This window comes from Rhinoderma darwinii, chromosome 10, assembly GCF_050947455.1.
Source record: "Rhinoderma darwinii isolate aRhiDar2 chromosome 10, aRhiDar2.hap1, whole genome shotgun sequence".
NCBI classification, from domain to species: domain Eukaryota; kingdom Metazoa; phylum Chordata; class Amphibia; order Anura; family Rhinodermatidae; genus Rhinoderma; species Rhinoderma darwinii.
Genome location: NC_134696.1, coordinates 44,693,538 through 44,710,060, shown reverse-complemented (window position 1 = coordinate 44,710,060; position 16,523 = coordinate 44,693,538). Strand labels below are relative to the sequence as shown.

The window sequence follows — 16,523 nt, the reverse complement described above, 5'->3', positions numbered from 1 at the left end:
ATGTGCACGGACTTTGGCAATTTAGATCAATGGGACAGTTGCAGAAATGTCTGCAACAAATCTGCTGCGTGTGAACATATCATTAGGGTCAGCTGAAGAAACGCAAAATGTAAATGCTTTGTTCTCCCTGTATTTGCTGATACAGTATTATTTGTACACGCCAGGAAATGTCAGCCATCTGATAATCATCTATATTTTCAGCTGTCCGTTGACAGTCAGTGCACACAGTCATGTCACAGCAAAACTCCACCTGACTAGGAAAGGTTTAATGAACAAGGGATTGATACATTTCAGTGCTCGGCCTTGATGTTTACCTGATAACCTCTTATAAGAGACTTGGCTGATGTGTTTTTTTCTTTAAAATCATAATTATGTTATACAATGCATTCCTAACTAAAGTTTTCAGTGCGTTCATTGTCCTCTGTGTAGTTCACCAGTGTTTGTGTGTTTTAGGCTCTGTTCACATCTGCGTTGACTACGCTATTGCTTCTGGTAAAACGACGGGTCCGGTGCACAAAAGAGACGAACCGAAACCACGGGCACCGGCTCCGTCACCATTGAAATCAATGGTGTTGGAAACGGAAACCTCTGGTTTCCATCAGTGTCAGTTTGTGTCTGCTCAGGGTCCCGTTCTGATGCAAACCTCCGACGGAACGTCAGAACGGGACCCCAACGCAGATGTGAACAGAGCCTTAGTAGTTAGTTTAAGTCTTTATTATGAACACTCCTGTCTACATTATTGGCAAAAAACCCCCATTCTTTTCAGTTCCATGTACAAAGATTCAAACACTCTTCACCTTCCTGCTGAGCGCTTCTCCCCGGTGCGCAGGTTCTCCGATGGAGCGGCCACAATCCAAGCGTTCAAAGCTCATCTGGAGAAGACAGGACACCATAACAGCAGCATCAAACAGCTGCAGCAGGTAATAGACTTTGACCATGTAAATATATGTGTGCAGCGGCCTAAATGCCATGCAGGAATGGGATCTTGGATTCAAATCCAACTAGGGAAACTTGATGTTTGTTCTTCACATGTTTGGGGTTCCTCTTGCTACCCTAGTTTCCTCCTACAGTCCAAAATCATACTGATAGATATATATTTCTTTCTTATGAACTGGCCCTCATATCTTTTATAAGAAGTTTTATCAAATCTGGTAATCGTACTGTATGAGTATTGTGCAGGATAAAGCAGAGTTGACTGGGAAGGAGATTGTCAGCCAGTCTGCCTGATTCTTTCAGGATTTAAAATTTTCCTTGAAAAAAAACTTTAGAGGTAAGTGGGATGTGGGGAAGGGAAGACAAAAAGACTGAAGTCCTAGGGTCCCAACGACCTGCTGTGCACGGCGACAGTCCCGACCACCTGCTGTGCGTGCAACAGCAGCACAGCGCCATTCAAGTGAATGGGCCTGTATTGCTTTTCCTTGCTTAGCGCGTACATTGGAGCCCCTTTATTCTGAGATTTAGCAGGGGTCCCAGCAGTCAGGAAGGGGTGGCGTATTCCAGTGTAATTCTTTCACTTCTGGTGGAAATAGTGTATTAATGGTTTTGGGCTTGTTTACAGGAGTGTGAGCATTTGCAGAAGATTTATGGTATACATATGGACGAAAGAGCCCTGGAACACACACAACAGCAGCACGTCATGTACCAGCAGGAGCATCACCAACATGTCCTGCAACATCAAATCCAGGCAAGTCACTTTATTATTATTTATTTCTGAAGCCGACTATTCTATTGCAAATTTAAATGAGCAGATTTGCAGTTCTGAGTAGATGGATTAACAACGTTATACTGTCAATACTCATCCTTATTGCCTATAGAAACCGTTTTCCAGAACAGTTTAGAGAGCTGAACTCCGGTTTTTATGGGGAACAAGGCTGCGTTTCCTCTGAGACCGCTTCATACATGAGGCCTGATGAAGAGCTTGCAGTTCTGTACTAATACTTTATACTATAATGGAGTGGGATAACAATATATATATATAATATCTCACTCTCCGCTGCTATACTTACTAGTAAACAGTCCAGTATGGTTAAATTCCAACACCTTTAATTTGTAAAGGCAGTAAGCCAAGGATACAATTGGATGCCTTGCAAAGGAAAAAGGGTGAGGAAGGACTATATCCTAATTTTCAGGTTATACTTTATAGCAAGTCACATGTGCGAAAGGGATGGGAACTGAATGATTATGTAGAGGTCAATTGTAAGTTGGACAGAAACGGGGCAGGTGGAAACTCCTCTTTGGTAAATTGGAATCCAGCTCCCAAGATCTCTGGTTGCACGTTCCCTGCTGGAGTGATGCTACAGAAGATATGGCGACTAGCTAGGCATGCACTGGGCATAAGAGAGGGATTTTATGGAAATGACCCATTTGTGGAGAAACCCAAAATTGGGGAAATTTCTCAAACTAAAGGATTTCAAAAATTCGGAGAGAAAGTGAATATACACTCTGGTAAATGGATCGCAAGGTGGAAAATGTGAAACGGTCTATTGTGTTTTATATGCGGTGACTTTTTTTTATACTGAATTAAATATAATTAAAAAAATATATATAATCTCTCAATATTCCAAAAAATACGAGGCAATATATATTAAGATCTATTTATCTATATGTATTTAGATCGATCTATATATATATGTATTTAGATCTATATACATATATATATCCCTCTCGCTCGCTCTCTCTCGCTCTCTCGCTCTCTCTCGCTCTCTCTCTCTCTCTCGCTCTCTCTCTCTCACTCTCGCTCTCTCTCTCACTCTCGCTCTCTAGCGCTGTCTCGCTCTCTATCTAGCTCTCTCTATCTCTCTATCTAGCTCTCTCTCTCTAGCTCTCTATCTAGCTCTCTCTCTAGCTCTCTCTCTATCTCTCTATCTATCTCTCTATCTAGCTCTCTCTCTATCTAGCTCTCTCTCTATCTCTCTATCTAGCTCTCTCTCTATCTAGCTCTCTCTCTCTCTCTCTCTCTATCTAGCTCTCTCTCTATCTAGCTCTCTCTCTCTATCTCTCTATCTCTCTATCTAGCTCTCTCTCTATCTAGCTCTCTCTCTCTATCTCTCTATCTAGCTCTCTCTCTATCTATATCTCTATCTCGCGGTGAAGTTGTGGTGAGATAATAGGCTCAGCAGTCTCCTTTATTCTTTTGGTTTTCTTTCAGGACTGCATCTGCCCTGCACAACCATCTCCTCCTCTGCAGTCATCAACCATGGTGCCGGCTTGTGAGAATCAGCCTGCCCTCCTTACACACCAGCTCCAGAGGTATTGAGCCACTCACCGGGAAAAAGGGCATTCACACGCTGCTGGACTACATCATTCTTCTGATCCTTTTCATGTTACATTGTAATAAAGGCCTCTAGTCACATGATGATTTCTCTGATAGAAAAAAAGTGTTAACAATAGCGTCTGAAAGCTCTGATCGCCTTTTCTTTTTTGTTTAGTTCTTGAAACTAAAAACTCAGACTTTTTAAAGAAATGGTATAATGTTACAATACTGTAAAATATAGTTTTACACATAAATACATATAATTACTAGGACTACGTTCACATCACGTTTCTAATCTTTGTTTGGTGAATGTGCCAGGTAAGCTCCCAGCACGGTAGCCAGATATATCCATTAGACACTATTCCCAATGTAGACTGATTGACCGTGATAAACTCCTGACTTGAAGGCCCCAACAGTATAAATACTCCGCATTATCTGTATATAATACCTTGTACTTTCACCTCTTTCGGAATTTCACTTTCGTTCTTTCCTCCCCACTATCCAAAAGCCATAACTTTTTTTATTTTTCTGTTGATATAGTTATATGTGGGCTTTTTTTTTGCGGGACGAGCTGTAGATTTTCCCGGCACTGTTTATTTTACCATATAATGTAGTGGGAAACCGGGGAAAAATAATTTTGGGTTGGAATGGAGAAAAAAAACTGATTCCTCCTTTTTTTTTGGGGAGTTTCGTTTTTATGGTGTTCACCGTGCAGTAACATACAATTACGGCGGCACCAAATTAATAAAAAAAATGTGTTTTACTTTTACAAGGAAATACAATTATTAATATTTGTGTTTTGTTGCCATATTCTGACAACTATAACTTTTTTGCAACGTCACGGCGCCGCCCCCTCTTACTAACCACTTAGATGTCGCAGTAGCTTTTGACCGCGACATCTAATGGGTTAAATGAGCGGGATCGTGCTAGTTACACTGAAGTGTCGGCTGTTACACACAGCCAACACACTTTCTACGTAGTGGGCTCAGCCCGTGAGCAATTTTTTTGTTGGCAATATTTATTTTTTTTTTTAACTGTATAGGAAAAAGGCTATACAGCCCGAAAACAAATGTATACTGAGCCTATACAGTGGTATATGTAGGAGGCTTCTGTTGCAGGTATACGTTGTAAAATGCTCCCGATGTATACCTCCGACAGAAGCCTCAAACGTAATGTGAACCGAGCCTAAGAAATGTGTGTTCTAAGGAGATTATCTTCATTGACCTGTCCTTTCTCATTCCAGATTGCGAATCCAGCCTTCCAGTCCCCCTCCAAATCAAGCCAGCAACCATCTTTTCAGACAGCCAAACAATAGCCCCCCACAATCTTCCAGTGCCATGCTCCAGACACACGGTACAACTCCTCCTAATGTTCTATTGTGCGATTTATTTATTTTTGCCGTTTTTCATTCACACACATTTTTTTTTTTCCTTCACGTTTAGGGGCCCAACCTTCCACTCAGTATCAGGGTGTGCCAGGACACACTGCTCTTTACCAGCCTTCTAACAGTGGCTCCCCTCCACCTAGCATTACACTGCCACGCATGGGCATACAGCAGCAGCAGAACCAGCAGCAGTCAGCACAGCAAGTCACCATCCAGGTGCAAGAGCCACCCGATATGTCAGGAGCTGCCCGGGCTATTCCCATTAATCCTTGTGCCAATACTATACAGATGCAACAACGGGCATCACTTATGGCTTCAATGGGCAGTTATACCCACCGACCTCTGTCCAAACAATTGAGCGCTGACAGTGCTGAAGTGCACAGGTACAAGGTTGAAAATATACAGAGCTTATTTTTTTCTAATGAGTTTTTTTATTTGATTTGTTGCTTGTTTACCGTTATGACTCTTTCTACAAAATCACCTACGCTCGCTTTCCCTAATCCAGTAAAAGTGTGTAAAGAACATTTCATCCTAAAAATAAAGAGAAAACACTTGGAAATGTAATCAATATCTAAGCTGTTTATTCTCTTTTTTGTAAAAAAAAAAAAAAAAAAAAAAGTGACATTCCAGAATGTCGATGTGCAAACTTATCTTTTTATGTAGATTAATTCAGCACGTAAACTGTGAATTGCTACTCAATCTTTGAAGGGGTTGTCATATGAGGACGTCTGTCCAGGCATCTGGGTATCATGAAGGGGGTCCTCGGCTTGGGAACTCCCACTATGAGCCAGAGCAGATTGCAAACAGCGTCTTTAACGCTAGCAGGCTCCATGTATGGCACACATTCATTTGAATTGCCACATGTAATACTACATTCCCCCTGTAGTGGCTGCAGCAGTGGAAATGAGCAGTCACCAACAGCTTTGGCTGGCAAAATCACTGAATCTTCTATTAAAGGGGTTGTCTGTCACGAGACTGCAGGGACAGCTGCAGTCCACAAGATTGCTTGCAACTCCATGTATTCCTTTGGACCGCAGCTCAATAGTTAAAATCTATCAGTTGCGCTACAAAAGTATCTGCTAAGCATTTACTTTTTGTTTTTGCACCATAAAATAAGCCAAGTTTTGCATCTTATTGGAGAGATGAATTTGTGTCTTGATTGTAACACTTGTCCATGACCTATTTTTTTTTTCCTTGTTCCTCAGCTTGAATATGGGCCGCTTCTCTCCCTCCACCAATTATGACCAGACCCACTTACACCCTCATGTGTTTTCTGATCAGCCAAGGCCTGCCCCATCAGGATACACAAGCCAAGCAAGTGCAGGATACAACCCCTCCGCTGCCGCCGCTGGTTTTACTCAAGCCTTGAAAGTTCCTCAGCTGGAGCAGTATCCGGCATTCAGTGCAACTCCCCAACAGAATTATCCCACCTCAGCGTTGCAACAAGCTTTACTCTCGCCTACACCTAGCACGTATACCAGACATCACCAGCAACTGCCGCACATGCTTCAGGGTCTGCTCTCCCCACGGCACTCTTTGACGGGCCATGCGGATACACGCTTGCCCCCTACAGATTTCATGCAGCTTATCAAACAACACCAGCAACAGCGACAGGAGTTGCATGAACTGTTCAACCAGCAGCTGAATCAAGTAGATGCCGGCAACATACCCTACCAGAACCCTTCTGAGCCCTACCACCATCTGCTTCAGATTCGAGCACAGGAATGTATGCATCAGGCAACACATACACCGCCACCCCCCAGGTTTCACCCGTCTATGCTACATTCAGAGAGCATGGAGGAGGATTGCTCTGGGGAGGGGCACCGGATGAGTGAGGGGGAGACTCTCAGAAGTTTGAGCAAACCCCTGCAGGAGAGTGGACATGGTGACACGGAGTCTCTTCTAGAGACCATGAGAGAGCAGGAGTCCAGTACACAGCAGTATCCGCCACAAACCTCTTACAGCCGGACCGAGGTGGCGAGCAGAGGTATGCGATGCCGTAGAAATATCAGAAAATGCTTACAGTGCGCCGGCTATCGGCGTGTATTCTACTTGACTTGATATCTTTATGACCCGTTTTATCCATCTGCCACTTGGACTTTCATCGAGAAGTAGCTGGTCACTGCCTTTATGCGCACTAAACTATGATATGGTTAACCCATTCCCTTCTACATTTAAAAGTAGTCTTAAAAACTCAGCCAGGCTAGAAGGTTTTCTACTTCTGGGCCGCATGAAAACGGACTTATAAAATAGAATATACTTTTTTATCAAGTTTTGTAGAACTGCATTTGAAACCTATATAAATTCTACAGTTTCCATCGGTCTAAAACAATAATTCTTTTACCACAGACACGACAAAAATGATCTTTCGCATTATATTTACATTTGTGGATCGGTCACTACTATGTCTTTGTAAATGGAAACTGCACGTCTAGTGCCCTTTGCAAGCACTATTACTATAGGGTGCCATGTTTGTTTCCTATTCCGACAGATCAGGAAGTTTCTCCAGTTAAGCCCTACCCTCCAGATGTCAAAATCTCAGGCATTCTCAGTAGGTTTTATTATAATATTGTCCGGGCAGAATATTAGTCCTAGTTTGCTGCACAAGCAGTGTATTTAGGAGCTGTGGATCTTTTCCTTTTTATTCTCGGTTAATCCTTGCCCACAACTGATGAAACCGAGTGAGACAGTGATAAAATTCTGGCTGTCTACAGCCACCACTAATAAGCTCCCCCTACTGGTGGCTGCAGGCAGCCAGAAATGTATCATTTAACCCTGTATCTATGCAAGGGATTTGGAGATTTGTATAAGAAAAACAGATCTCTTAGCGCTATACAGATATTTTTTACGCATCGGAATTTGACACCTTTTTAGATTTAAATCTCATTATGATGTGACCTATGCTGGTAACTGTATAGAGAGGATAGCAGCAGCATTGCTTTAATTCCCATTCATGTATAGAGACCTGAGGATTTCATTCAGCCGCATGTCTAGAAGCTACAATGATGTAGGATCCCTTTTAACTTTTCTCAATTGGTGGATATTGGAATATTACTCCGCTTAGCTGCTGGAGTATAAACATGCAGTATTTTTCTTTACCGCTTTTGGGATTTCCTTTCTGCACCCTGTTCTTTTCCCAGTTAAAATTACGTCTTAAATATTGAAGGCATACAACTGCTTGTTGGCATTCATTTCAAATATTGGGTACTGTCTGCAGTCATTTATTTGTAGCATCCATTTAGGCGATAAAGACCTACAAATTATACAGAAGTTAGAGAGTGAAGTTAGAGACTGACTGGTCATGTAGATGACAACTCCACAAACATCTCCTATACAATTGTTCCAGTTTGTCTTCAGGAAGGTGCCCAGAAGGGGTTGTTCACACTACTGTCCACAGTGCATGTGTTAAGGTGCAAAATAGCCTCTCAAAAAATGTTTGTTGCAAATATGGCACTGATTTATGTATCCATTGCACAAAGGGACTGTTCGCATAAGCGTTCGGTTTGAGGTTTCTGTTCATCTATTCCGTCAGAGGAGCGGATGAACGGAAACCCGAACGGAAAATATTGATTCCGTTTGCATTACCATGGTTTTCAATGGTAATGTTTCAGTTTGGTTCCATAAGGTTTCCGTTATTTTCACAGAAAAAATAGCGTAGACGATGGCACTATAGTTTCCGTGAAAAAAAAACCTGACACTTTATGAAACCGATACAAACTGAAACATTACTATTGAAAACGATGGTAATGCAAACGGAAGCTATAGTTTTCCATTTGTCTTTCCGTTCATCTGTTTCTCTGACTAAATAGATGAACGGAAACCCCAAACGGAAACCCGAACGCTGATGTGAACAGGCCCTAACATCACGAGGAATTTTGAACCAAGGAATTATATTTTGTTCTTGTCCCTCAACATTCTGACTGGTACATTTTTATTATTATTGGAGGCCTTGTTTTGTTTTTTTGTGCATAATAGTATACGTGGGTATGTTTTAGAGCAGTGGTATGTTTAATACCTTGTGAACCACATTTCATTTTGAGTGATGGCCGGGAGCTACATTTAAGTAAAAAAAATGGAAACATAGTAAACGTAGAGAAACACAAATAATGAAATTTACATTTGTAGATAAATATTTCAGTTTAAAATTTCACACTTCTATTCCACCACCCAAATGGCACTTTTCTGGAGATAAGATATGTCTATAATATTGTTAATGTAATAATGTAGTGGGGTCATATAGGTATAACTCAGGGTTCCATATAGAGCCACTCTCGAGCCATTGGTTGGCGACCACGGTGTTGGAGCATATATCTAAAGTATGGCCTAACCGGTATAAATACTGGACTGCCTTGGAGTCCTGTTAGGTCCTGGACGGCCTGGTCGATTTACCGCATTCCAAGTATGTCATCACGGGGAGACCATTGCTATTGTTAACGCCACGCTAACACTTGATTACTGTGTTTTCAGGGTCATATAGACCAAATCCACTCTGGGCCATTAGTGTCCGTTACTCTTATATTTCAATTACATGATTAGAACTGCTGTACCCCATGTGGTCACTAGGATCAGGGGTGGATAAATTACTGTAGGCTTCGTGTGGTTTTCTTTTTTTGTTTTTTTCCAAAGAAACTCAAAAAGATAGACGTCACCAGCAAATTTCATAGTGTATTCGCTAGTAAGCGCCTAATCCTTGCCCAGCCCTGATGTACATCCAAACGATCTCTACATGAACCTCTTTTGCAAGCAACAAGTGAAAAAAAAAAAAATAATTATATAGTAACATCTAGTGTGTATAGATGATCGTGAAAATAAGCTGATTGGGGTGGTTCCAGGGCTGAGACATCACCAATTATACATTGACAGCCTTCCTAAAGATACGCCATAAATGTAAGATCAATGAAAACCCTTGTAAGCTGCCAATGTACATTAGATTACTGTTGACAGATCTTGCTGACATCTCAATGTGTATTTGCGTCCCCTGACTGTCCACAGATGGATGAGGAAAGCAGGATTTATTATGTTGATCTCTGCTGGGAGATAATCCTCGGCCTATCTCTCCCGTCCCTACTGAATAAATATACACACAACTGAGCTGGCGTGTTTATGGGGAAGTCGGAGATAGCGGTCAGGCAAACAGCGTTTGGCCGACAGCACTTTTGTGTGTGTCGATCTTTACTTGAATTCCTTAATTTACAAGTAGCAGCAATGTGTATATTAGGACAAAGTAGTGTTGAGGACATTTCCTACGGCTGCGCTCCAAGAGAACATGAATACAATCCCTTCATATGTAGGCATGAACGTCAGCCTTTTGTAGAACATAATTGGTATGCAACAAACAGTGTGACAAGCATGTTCTTTATTTTTCTAGAATCAGGACCTTCGGTAAACTGCATGGACAGAGTTTCCCCTCCTCTCGTCATGGAAGTTCCAGACCATAATGGTGTCCCCTACCCTCCGAGGTCCGCGCCCAGTGAGCATGCCCGTACCAGGATGTTGCAGCGACACCACACCATCCAAACTAGTGATGATGCCTATGTATGTATATATTGGATTGTGGTGTGGGGAATAGAAACTATATACAATAATGGTACCCAGGTGGTCATTCGTATTGAAAAAGCAGGTTCATATATGTTATACAGGATCTCTCTACTTCTATTTAAGGCTATTTTCACACAGGGCGGATACGCTGCGTAAAATTATATAGCATATCCACCGTGGACCCCCTCAGGGAATTCCGGCGGACTAACTACACCAAATTGTGGTGCAGTTTTTCGGGCGGAATGTACGCTACAGAAAACAGCTAAAAAAAGAAACCTTATAATTAGCCGTAGTCATGGCGACGCATACCTCTGACGTCCTGCAGCCTGGGATGACGTTTCATCCCATGTGACTGCTGCAGCTTGTGATTCGCAGCTTTTCCGTCGCAAAAATGTTAACTTTTGCGATTTGTTGCGGGTTTTACTTCTGAATTCAATGGGGAGAACAGATAACTAGCAATTTCGCAGCATAAATTAACTTTCTACAGATTAAAAAACTGCACCGCAGGTCAAATTATGAATGTTTTTTTTCCTGCGGTTTTGTTTTACGCTGCGTGTGGATGATCTCATCCATTCTGCTGCTACTGTATTGTGCTGCGGATTTTCTGCAATGAAATACGTTCCAAAAAATCAGTATTTACACTACGTGTGAACTTACCCGAAGACTGAGCAACCTGTTGCGGTATTTTCAGGTGCAGCTGGATAATTTGGCTGGTATGAGTCTAATGGCAGGTAAAGCTCTAAGCTCTGCTCGCATGTCTGATGCCGTTCAGAGCCGCTCTTCACTCATGGGAAGTCAGCAGCTGCAGGATGGAGAGGGGGAAGGTAAGAACCATTTTCCGTTTTCTCTTCTCTTATAGTCATTATTTGATATTTCTTTTCTTGTTAGAAATGTGTTCTCTTTTTTGCTTCCTCCATTCTTCTTGCTCTTTGTCCTGTGTTTGTGTCCTCTCTCCAATGTCATTACGGATTTTGAACCACAGTTTCTACTTCTGCTTCCAATTGAACAGATTGTGAGAGATCTCCCGAAGAGACAGAACTATCGGTGATCAGCGACAGTGGACAACATCTTACCACCTCTTGCTACCCTGCTACCATGCTGCTGGGGTACAAACACACTGATCTGAATTACAGCATGGAGCAGGCAGGAGTGTGAATAGAGGTACGATATCCCAGAAGTATGCATTCCCTTCTCTTTTTTATTTATTTATTTTTTTTAATTATATATATTTTCCACTATTCTTGATTTAACGGAATAGAATTCTAAGGACTGGCATTTTATAGTCTACACACCTAAAACATTGGTTGTGGAGTATACTTGGTGGATTTCCATGGAGAATATACAGTACACATTGCGGGGTTCATCTTTTGTTTTTCCTGCTTTCCTTTAGCGGGTTCCTGTCATGTTTCCAATGTCAAATCCCTTTTAAACGACAAAATTCTAGATTGTCTCGTTCCCGCTAAGTCTTTTTGTATCTAGTGAGCGTGACAGCTAGCGACCCTGGGCATTGTCCCTCTAAGACTAGGGATCCAAAACATCGTCGAATAAATATTTCAGTATTGCACCAATATAATTAACCATACAACTACCAGATACACAATATCACAAAGCATCCAGGTAGGTGTTTTGATACAGAGTGCAGATAAATACTTTTATAGTGTCTTTGCCATTATTCCTGGCGGATTGGGGTATTGAGGGGTTAGGGCCAACATCCCTGGTGGTCTAGGGCCGCTGCGCAGTTCCCTCTATGATTGGGCAGAGAGCTTATAAAGGGGAAAGCTCAGACTGTGCAGGAGCAGATTTTCCCTGAGTCTGGAATTTTTAGTCTGCACGGCCACACAACTTAAAGGGGTTGTCCAGTCTAGAAAATACATTTTCATATGCCGTATTAGGGGATTCTGAGTTAATAGAGGGGGTTTACTGTTTAGGGTCCTCATTTCTTGGCCAGAGTGGAGAGCAGTTATTAAGAGCGTCTCTAACTCTGGGGGACCTGTCCTGTACTGGATTGCACAGACAACTCATTGATGTGAATGGGCACTGTGCAATGCTTAATGTCACCTATGGTGGCGCTGCAGGGAAATTGAGCATTTACTGCCAGGTTTCTCCACAGATTATAGCTGATTGCCAGGGGTCCAAGTAGGGAAACACTTTGTGATCAGCTTATTGTAAAGGGACCCGTCTAACGAGTGGGTAATGTCCAAAGCTGAAAACCCATTTAAAGGAGACAATGGTCTTAGGTGGTGGTCGTAATGTCGGAGAATGTCTCCGTTGTGTGAAAAGTGATTGTAAGCACGCAATAGTTCTTAAAGAGGACCTGTCAGCTCTTTGGACATGTCTGTTTTTAGTGAATTATTGTGTTCCCCATATAACTATTCTGGAGAATCTTTTCTTGCCACTCTGCCTTGTGCCATTCCTCTGCCTTGTGCCATTCCTCTGCCTTGTGCCATTCCTCTGCCTTGTGCCATTCCTCTGCTCTTCCTCTTGGAAATGTTTATCTAAATTGTGCACTGGCTGTTACCTTTTCCCTTATCAATATGGTGTATCTACAGTCTGACATATTGACACGTGTTTGGCCACACTCTTTTCACAAGGGGAATGGTAATGCCCAGTTGTCAATGGAGTAACGACACAATGCAGAGTTCTTAGAGAAGAATCCCCAGAATAATTTCATGGGGAATACATGTCAGGAGAGGTGACGGGTCCTAATTGTTGTTAGAAATAATTACTTGCTGTGATGTTACTAGCACTTTATTAATGTACTTACAATAGTTCTTTTCATTGCCTCTAGGTTTCCATCAAGAACCAAGAGGGTCCCATCTTTTGACACCAACAGTATCTGCAGCTTTAGCGCCAAATTTCATCTGTATTCCTTCCCCGAACTGACTCGCCATGCCCCACCACATCAGACTAATTCTTGAAGTGCCCCTCATCATATTTTATTTGTTTCAACCCTCTCTCTATTGAGGAGTTTGGGTCATCACAAAAGAAGGGCTGGGATTAGTTGTGGGGGAGTCTATTCCCCTCCTTTTTCCTCAAAGATAGGTCTGTGGTTAACCACCCTTACAGGCACTGGCAAGAAAGGAGGAATCCTGTTCAAAGGCACTGTGGGAAAAGGGTAACCTTGGCGGGGCGGGAAATATTTGGTGACTGAAATACAAAATCACCAGCAAAGAATCCAACGTAGAAATACGGCACCTGCTGTGTCAAGAGAGACTGCAGCCTCACAGTAGTAGGGGCTTGTACCCGAGCATGGACACAGGAGACACCGGCACCTCTGGGTGACCAGTGCATAAAAGACTGATGTCCAAGGATGGCCTGGCAGGAGCAGCTAGTACCTAGGGTGGAGTGCTGTAGGAGAGTTTGGCACCTGACGGAGAGCCTATGTTTTTTAATACACACTAGTGGACACATGTGTCCTCTGTCTTGGCTTACAGGGTTAAGTGTAGTCTTTTGGACGCAGGTCATACATTTGAAATATGACCTGTGACTCAAGCTCCAGTTTTCATAAATTGCACTATTTTATTTTAATCCGTGTAGCCGAGGGCTACATTTTATTTTATTTTTAATTTTTTTTTAATTATTCAAAGCCAAAGAAAAGGAAGGGGCAGAAAATGTGTGCCATTTTAATAGGTAGTTTTTAAATTTTTTTTTATTTTTTTTTTCCCTTTTTATCTGTTTTATTATTTTTTACGGTCTTGGCCAGTTTTTAGGAAATGTTATGATTTTTGAGCTGCCTTGTGTAAGCACTAGAAGATGCGATCAACAAACTAGGAGAAGCGTAGACTGTATAGATATATCTGGTACCTGAGGGATCAGATATTGAGTAGATATATACTGACCCATAGAGCTGGCACTGTTTACAATATAGAATAATTCTGAAAGTGCTGCCTACATTGCGCTACATAAGTGCCTGGGGAAAGAGTATGTCATTTACAAGTGGGGTGTAGACCATACAAAGAATATATGTACTCGTAAGGGCCACTCTTGAGTACAACACTGTTGGCACCATGTTTTGCACATGATAAAGCTGCTGCCTTTGGAGGGTGTATTGGTGAGATGTGCCATACCAAGTGTTTCCTCATCATTGTAGTGATTGTATTCTGAATCTACTGTAATGAGATGAGAAAGAACTCTAATTATATTTATATTATACCTGCCTGATGAGCAGCCATAGTCCCATCTATGGCCGTACGTAGATGTAGGGTATCCTACACCCTGGGTGCCAACTCCTCCTGCCCATCCACTTTTTATAGACACAGATCCCATGTAGTGCCTATGAGGCCCTTGGGAGATTAGGCCTGGTGCAATATGCTACTTATTTTACATATGATTATTTTTTTTATTTTTTTTTGTGTGTGTGTTTTGTCTCATTAATCATAATCAGAATTAACCCCTCACTGTGTGCTGGGAATGTGTCATCTCTGTCGAGCAGTGAGATGGTTAAAGTGCGATCTTCGTGGAGTATGTGTGGGGACTGTGTACATATGTATGTGTATATAACTGTCTGTTTGTATGGATGTATATATCATGAGGGTATGTCTGTGTGCGTATATAAAGACATTTGTTCCTATAGATCAGCAGCTGTTACCAGTTGTGCCATGCGTAGTCTTTTTATGTTCTACAACCTATGTTTCTGCCATGAGTTTTAGCTTTGGCTTATTTGGCCTGTTACAGGACTTTCCTAAGGGAAGAGTCCAGGACGACTGCATATATTTGTATTTTAACAAGTATGGTCCTGTGTGTGCCGAGCAGCAGTTATGGCCCCCTCTGCATGCGGCAGCGCCATCAGAGGTCCGACCATAAAACCAGCTCACATTTTATTGATGCAAACAAGACCTTGTCCTGCGCTATCACCTTACATAGTCTATATATCTGCTTATTTATCACACGCACAAAGGTTTCTCATCCGCATCTCTGTTGGCTTTCTGTTAACCAGTGTTGAATTTGCTGTCCCTGATCGGGGTTATAATCCCAGGTCATATTGCTCAGCATTTAATGGCCATTTTTCTTTGATCTCACAGACACATTTGTCACACTGACAGTAGCTCTTTTATGGCTCACAGGTAACATCCCCTTCTTGTGGCGCTGCCACCTCTCACACTACTCATTCCTTGGCTCTTAAGCTGTTCACCTCCTTTCTGAGGGGGCGCACGTAACTTTTGCAATAGTTCCTATGCCGTCATATATCAGAAGCGACCATACAAGCAACTGACCTAAAGTTTTAAAACGTATGCTGGATGCAAAAAAATTTTGCTCACTTTTTTTTACATTTTTTTTACACTAATCTGTGTAATAGGAAGAAGTTTATACAGAGCAGCTTGTGTCGTGGGGGATTGGAGCAACATGTCTTTATATACATGTATGTGTGTGTTGTCCCTGCACTTTTCACCAGTTCATTTCAATTTTGGCCCAAAGAGCCTCTCTTTTCTCTTACAAACACAAATATATATAAAAAATATATCCAAATATATATATTTGAGAAAAAAATAAAAATTGCAGCCTCTCAACAGACCATATCTCTCATCTGATGTAACAAATGTCCCCCCCCCCTCTGTTTTTATTTTCATAGTTCATTTCTTTTTGTTGCCCTAAATGTTGTTATATAATTATTGTTATTATTGGTAATAAAAAAACAAAAAAACGAAACAAAGTTTGTGTTTTAAGAGGGCAGAATATGCAGGTTTGCATGTGGGTCCCACTCACGATGTTCATTTCCTTGTACGTTCTACATTTGATGTTTTCTTTTTTCATCAGCTTTTTTTTAACTTTTTGCTCCTTTATCATAACACAGATCTATATCTATCTATCTATATAATATTATATATATATATATATATATATATATAGAGAGAGAGACTCACACAAATATACATACACACATATATATATATATATAATATATATTGTGAAACCTTGTCGTGCCATTTATAGTTTTGGGTTGGGCAGATTAAATTGGCAATGGCTGAAGAGTTTGCATTGGACGGTAATGCTCCACAGACATTGGAAGTCGATGAATCCTGTGCTGATGTACTATAGACGTATAAATACCCGGAGATCAGTCCGTAATTGGTTGATACACTGCTGTTTTGCTTGTTTAACTAAATTTGTAAACTTTTGACAGACCTTTTGATACAATCCTATAATGTTCTGGCAGTATGGGAAACTTTGCTGCAGGCGGGACAGTCAGTGGTAATTGGTTTTGCTAGCAAAGCTTTGGCCCTTTCCTGAGGCCTGCGTATTGTGTGTTCTTATTGCGCAGATTTTTAACTTGTAGAAGCAAACGAATCCGTCACTTTAATCATTTTATTCAAATACTGCCGTGCCTACTCATACCTAACATGTTATTTT

At 41.6% G+C, this 16,523-nt stretch overlaps 1 protein-coding gene across 2 annotated transcripts in view; it reads left to right on the top strand.

Annotated features, from left to right (window-relative positions):
- The window catches only part of SIK3 (SIK family kinase 3), a 104,460-nt gene extending 88,213 nt beyond the window's left edge, over window positions 1-16,247 (top strand). For both annotated transcript variants that reach the window (XM_075839808.1, XM_075839809.1), the window contains exons 16-25: window positions 767-920; window positions 1,559-1,684; window positions 3,149-3,249; window positions 4,497-4,606; window positions 4,696-5,020; window positions 5,843-6,624; window positions 10,006-10,172; window positions 10,867-10,999; window positions 11,185-11,336; window positions 12,964-16,247. In XM_075839808.1, the coding sequence (XP_075695923.1) occupies window positions 767-920; window positions 1,559-1,684; window positions 3,149-3,249; window positions 4,497-4,606; window positions 4,696-5,020; window positions 5,843-6,624; window positions 10,006-10,172; window positions 10,867-10,999; window positions 11,185-11,330 (2,044 nt within the window). In that variant the 3' untranslated portion in view covers window positions 11,331-11,336; window positions 12,964-16,247. The remainder of the gene's footprint in view (window positions 1-766; window positions 921-1,558; window positions 1,685-3,148; window positions 3,250-4,496; window positions 4,607-4,695; window positions 5,021-5,842; window positions 6,625-10,005; window positions 10,173-10,866; window positions 11,000-11,184; window positions 11,337-12,963) is intronic.
- The last annotated feature ends 276 nt before the right edge of the window (window positions 16,248-16,523 follow it).